The 5,929-nt window shown below is 41.2% G+C and overlaps 1 protein-coding gene across 2 annotated transcripts; it reads left to right on the top strand.

Moving 5' to 3' along the window:
- FOXI1 (forkhead box I1) lies at window positions 1–2,352 on the top strand. 2 transcript variants are annotated; one of them, XM_010284147.1, is made up of 2 exons: window positions 1–574; window positions 1,581–2,352. In XM_010284147.1, exons 1-2 carry the CDS (start codon window positions 1–3, stop codon window positions 2,132–2,134), a joined length of 1,128 nt encoding a protein of 375 aa, XP_010282449.1. In that variant the 3' UTR covers window positions 2,135–2,352. The 2 variants fall into 2 exon arrangements, with proteins under 2 accessions (XP_010282449.1, XP_010282450.1); XM_010284148.1 differs by having other exon boundaries at window positions 1–571; window positions 1,860–2,134.
- The last annotated feature ends 3,577 nt before the right edge of the window (window positions 2,353–5,929 follow it).

Raw genomic sequence — 5,929 nt, 5'->3', positions numbered from 1 at the left:
ATGAGCTCCTTTGATCCACAAACGTACTCTCCACCACGCTGCAGCCCACAATTTCCAAATATCGGTCAAGAACCTCCAGAGATGAATATCTACTATGAGAACCTTTTCCATCCACAGAACATCCCTAGTCCACAGCGACCGAGCACCTTTGAGACGACGGATTACAACACCACTCCCAATCCTTACCTCTGGCTAAATGGACCTTCCATTACCCCACCACCGTATCTCCCAGGATCCAATGCCAGTCCCTTCATTCCTCAGTCTTATGGGATGCAAAGGCAGCTCTTGCCTAACATGCATGGCTTGGGAGGACCTGACCTTGGCTGGCTTCCTCTCCCATCCCAAGAAGAGCTTATGAAGTTGGTTAGACCACCTTACTCCTACTCTGCACTTATTGCCATGGCTATCCATGGAGCACCCGAAAAGAGGCTGACTCTCAGTCAGATCTACCAGTATGTGGCTGACAACTTCCCGTTTTATAACAAAAGCAAAGCTGGCTGGCAGAACTCCATACGGCACAACTTGTCTCTCAACGACTGCTTCAAGAAGGTGCCTCGAGATGAAGATGATCCAGGTATAGCGCTCTCCCCCTTTTTTCCCCACTTCTAATTAAACTTGATTAATTAAAAAATGCCTAATACATTGTCAAGAGACATAATAGCCTAGATACAGGACATACACATGGTAGCTGTATTTTCATAGGTCTCAACTAGAAGGCAACTATGCATAGTTGAGGTCTGAATCAGTGTTGTCATTTAATCTCTGCAGGGAAGGGGGTTCTTTACTGCTCCAGGTCTTCCTAAGAACTGATAGATGTGCTGAGTATGAGGCTCAGCAAGCACAGGAGCAGTCTTAAGTATATACCATTTGGTATAACACGTATGGCTTATGTCAAACTTAACAGAGAATTAATGGAAAGGGGATAAGGCAAACTCGGATTTGTCAAAGAAGTCCAGTAGCTTTAGGGAATCAACAGTAATTCTCAAAAGGAGAGCAGGCTGCTTTTGTTTGTTTCAAATAGCATTTTGCTTGGAATCACACCTCTGCTGTTTCCAACTGCTTGGCTAATACACTGTCAAATTGTTCCTTTATTTATTATTTTCTATCAATAGCTCTTGAGAACCATTGGGAACATTTAAAAGCCATTCAATTATACTGCCACAGAGGGCCAAAAATCTGGTTCTATCTCGTTAGAAACCTATCCTACCCCACTGAATCTGGAGGAGCAGCCCAGTATGGGATTTAATTACTCTGCTGTAAATTCAGAGGATGAGCTCTATACTGAAAACCTCCTTCCCTCACCAAGAAAAGAAACAAACAAAAGCTCTCCGAATGGCTCCGCTTGTAGTTTTACCTGTGTGAAGAGTCAGGGATAAAGGATACAGCCCAAAACTTTACTTTTTTTTCTGAATTCAACAGACTTCTGCTTTTGTGTGATTAAAGAATACATATGGGGTTTGCTTATGCAATTATTCTGTTTCTGTGAAATGACAGAAACATTGTAAAGCCCTAGAAGACTGTTCTTTGCTGTCTGTGTGCATATTTTTAAGCTAAAAATGTACTTTTGTCCCCTTTGACAGGAAAAGGGAATTACTGGACTCTGGACCCGAACTGTGAAAAGATGTTTGACAATGGAAACTTTCGCAGGAAGAGAAAAAGGAAGTCTGACATTGGGGCTAGTGCTGCCACTCTTGCACCTGAGAAGTCAGAGGACAGTGCCCTAACCAGCAGCCCGAAAGCTGTAGAGCATCAGGATATCTTGGAAAACTCATCACCTGGGACTGACAATTCACCTGAGAAAGGATCTCCACCTCCATCTTCCAGTAGCCCATGCCTCAGTAACTTCCTCTCCAGTATGACTGCATATGTTAACGGCTCTAACTCAGTGAGCCGCTCAGTGCCATTGGGACTCAGCTCTGAACCCACTGACAAAATGGGACAGAATATGGTAGGCTTTAATTCCTACTCTCCACTCTCTAATATCCCCAGTCATGGTGTGGGAGAGTGGTCCAATTCTATGCCTTCTAGCCACCTTGGCTACAGCAACTCTGTGCTCAACCAGTTTAACACCCATTTTTACAGCAGTATCAGCACAAATAACACACTGTATTCCAGGGAAGGAACAGAGGTTTAAATGAAGGATTCTAAGAGATCATGTATAGCTATTTATGAGAGGAAATGATCCGTGGGCAGGTGATTAGCGTTAGAGCTGGTTGTCTCTGAGACCCACACTGCATCGTACCTTGTAACAGCCGCAAACTTGTTACCCATTATACTTACTCAAATCACAAACACTACACATTCAGCAGCTCCATATAAAAAATCAGAGATCATAACAGCAAGCGTAGTGAAGAGTTCTCCTGAGACACTGTGCTTGTATTGCTGCCAACCATGGTCCTCTACAGACATCCTTGAGAAGTTTCTGTTTGCCGTAGGCATGCAGCTTTTTCTGGCATGGTACTAATACTAATATTGCTATACTTATAAAGTGCTAATAGAAATGTGGTTATATCTCTAAATATCCTCTCTTGCTGGTATAGACTGCCTGTACTAGACATGCATAGCAAGCTTGGCCAAAACTATTCTGAGACACTGAAGGGTCTATAATAAAAACTACTGTATGGCAAGTAACAGCCAACACTTGAATGGTGAGAATGGTGAGTGCTATCTTTGGTTTTCTCTAATACTAGGGCATACATGGTCTAAATTTTGATCCCCTTTCAACCCCAAAGGGAACATGGCAGTGAAGCAAGCTGGCATCATCATGGACACAACAGTCATTCTGAAACTGAAGGGAAGCATAACAGAATATAATAGAATTGTCTTCTGCTGGTGCAGCTGGATCCTAATGTTTGCAATTCTAATTACAGGGTCAAGTTTTTGGAGGTTTGGTTTTTTTTTGTGCCTTACACATGCAGATCTATTTACATAAGGAAAACAGGATCTATCCTGAATATATATAATACATGTGTTTTCAAAGAAGAAAACACATTTGCTCTATCTTAACGTTCTACATTAATCACTTCTGCTGGGTAAAGAATTTGAATATGAGGGATAGAGGGAAGAAGAAAGGAAAGGTAGAAAGTTTAACTGTCTCTGAGTTTCAATTCCAAAGGCTGGATCTTTCAAAGCATCAACTGCAGAAATTGTAAAAAGACCCTGTACTGTATTTTTTTTTTTCATTTTGTAAAAGTTTGTGCTGTTTGTCTTTGTGTATATATAGAAATAATGTTTATTTTTCCTACACTCTACTGTAGTCACAAACAAAATTTCAAAATATATATAAAGTTTTTTCAAACCAAGACTTGAATCAAGTTCCACATTTATGTAGAGTAGTATCTCAAACTGGACAGCCTGCAGCATATATAGACAGCAAGTTTAGCTGTTCACAGCTGGGCACTGACCAGAGTTTTGGAATGACAGAAAACATATTAATGCATTGTAATAGATAGCATTTTGTCTTGATTTTTTTTTTTTTTACTTCCACATGGATATAGTTTTGTTATAGGCCACCCCTGAAGCATTTTTAATAAAGCATTTGTACAGAAGAGTGTGTACCTGTGTGTGTGTACCATACTACTTATGTTTTTAAAAGTCTCCTTAACAGTTTGACTTGAGCAATTTGTCTAAGGAAAGAGCAGTATAGTAGTCGCAGAAGGTCAGAGACTAGATAGCATATGTCTAGGCAATCAAAATTTGCATGCCTGAGGAATATAGTTGGCTCCTATTATGCAAAATAGTATCACTAAATAAAAATCATCCTCAGAGTTTTCCTGCTGGAGCCAAGTAGTGCTGATCATTTAAAATTTCAGAAACAAGACTATATTTCCACATGCTAATTGGCCAATATGACTACCATCTTTTCTACTTTTTTTTTTTAATGATTAAATTTTCACCGTCAAGGCTGACTTGAATATTCCTAGTTCTGTACCCACTATGATAAGCTCTCACTTGGAAGCTGAAACCTACCTACACTGCTAACATTCTTGCTTAAGAAAAAAATAAAATGACCTTCCGGTGGTGTCCTTCTGCCATCAATATAAGTTTCGCTGAAGTCAAGCATGTGCTGGGCCTGAGCTATAACTCCCGCCCTCAAAATTTTATCAGCCCTTCCAAGAATCTCAGCCCAGCAGGTAGGCCATAATATGCCCTGCAACTCAACGGCTGGCAGCATTTGTTTTAGAGAGACTTGCTCATGTGACAACTGAGAAATGCATTGTCAGTGCATTGGATGCAGTGTCTTGGATTCAGCTTACATAGAACAATTTGCCCAGAAATATAGTTCCTATGGAGCATATAGTTCAAAAAACTGAGAGGAAATTGATTTCTTTAGTGCTGAAATAGAAAATGTTCCGTTATGGACTTACAGAGCAAAAGCATGGGGAAAAAGAAGGTGCAAATTATGCTAAGAACGGTGTTGCTAAACAACAGCACACAGTAAAAAGGAGCTCCTTTATCACTCAGCATTTTGTTTGATTCTCCTAGTTCCCTGTCCCAAATAATAAAAGGAAATCTGTACAGGTATGCAACAGGACAAGAGTTTGTGCCTCATTGCTTCCCAGATGCTGCCAACCCAATGCCACTTTTGGCTTCTGCATAATGAGGAAGTGCTGCCAACATGCCAGTTCTTCACAGAGACAAAGGTATGTTTTCCAGTGGGTTCCCTGACCACAGAGACTAACTAGCTCCCTTGTGACCATTCAGCAGGCTTGACACATAATCTCAGTTGATGAAGCTGCTGTTCGAGTAGAAAGATGACTGCATGGGATGTAATCCTATTTCTTCTCGAAACAGAACTACTTTGTAACAAAACAAATTAGGAGGACTCTTCTTCACCTGTATTTTTGTGTTTTTCAGAGAGAATTGGCTTTGATAACCAGCCATATTGATATGTTCCTGGAGCTCCTGCACATCAGTCTAGCACCGGCAGGGAAACTTAACTACTGTTCTTGTATGAGCAGGAGCACTGCTCTGTTGAAGGTAATGCTCCTATTCGTGTATTTTACCAATATGGTGAATGGCTTTTGGAGGGAAAAGCATCTGGGTTTTAGGGGTGGGTTTTTGGCTTTTTTGTTGTCTTAAAGTATGGTATTAAAGAAGCCATCAAACTATCTGTAACTAAAATATATTTAAAACACTGCTTCTTTTTACAGACCTATAGTCTGATTTTGAAACATATTTACTGATGCTGCTTGAAAAGAAAATTTGGGCTACAAGAACTCTGAGTAGTTTTGTCTGTAAAGATTGATTGATTTTTTTCTTTCTTAGAGTGTGTTTTGTGTTGAGATGCAACTATCCTCACATACCACTGTGGACACTGTGTTTCACGACTCTGCAATTATTTGTTCCTGGTTTAAATGTTGAGTTAACTCTTAAAGGCTGCTCCCATCTTACCACAAACACATCTAGCCCTAAAGTGGTCAGAATAGGCTACTACTTGCTTTCCTTGTGCCATAGTAAAATTGCAAATATTAGAAGCCTTCACTGGCAGGCAGTGTGTCTTGACTAATGAGAAGAGAAATGAGCTCCTACGTATATCTGAGGTATACTGCTGCTGAATCCGTGGGGCAGCTTCACTATCACTGACCTCATTAGAAACACTTCCCCTGGGTTCTTATTCCACAGTTTCCTGGTTCTCTGTCCCAGGTCAGCACCAGTGGAGTCTATGTCTCTTCAGCCCTGGCTCTAGTACCAGGGAAGATGTTGAAACCTAAACCATGTTAGCAATTTGGGGTTTCACAGCAGAGACCTGGGCAGCAAGGGATCCCTTGTACCACTGCCTCGGGGTTGTTCCACCTAGTCATGGGATCAGTTGCAAACCCTGGAGTCCTGCAGTACAAGGTGCTGCTTTAGCTGAGAACATGGAGCTTTCAGGGTCCTTCATGCCCCAGCAGTCCAGGTAGAGCCCCATCTACAGCTCAAGACATTT

Source organism: Phaethon lepturus, unplaced genomic scaffold (assembly GCF_000687285.1).
Source record: "Phaethon lepturus isolate BGI_N335 unplaced genomic scaffold, ASM68728v1 scaffold21613, whole genome shotgun sequence".
Classification (NCBI taxonomy): domain Eukaryota; kingdom Metazoa; phylum Chordata; class Aves; order Phaethontiformes; family Phaethontidae; genus Phaethon; species Phaethon lepturus.
This window is presented reverse-complemented; position numbering and strand designations above follow the sequence as displayed.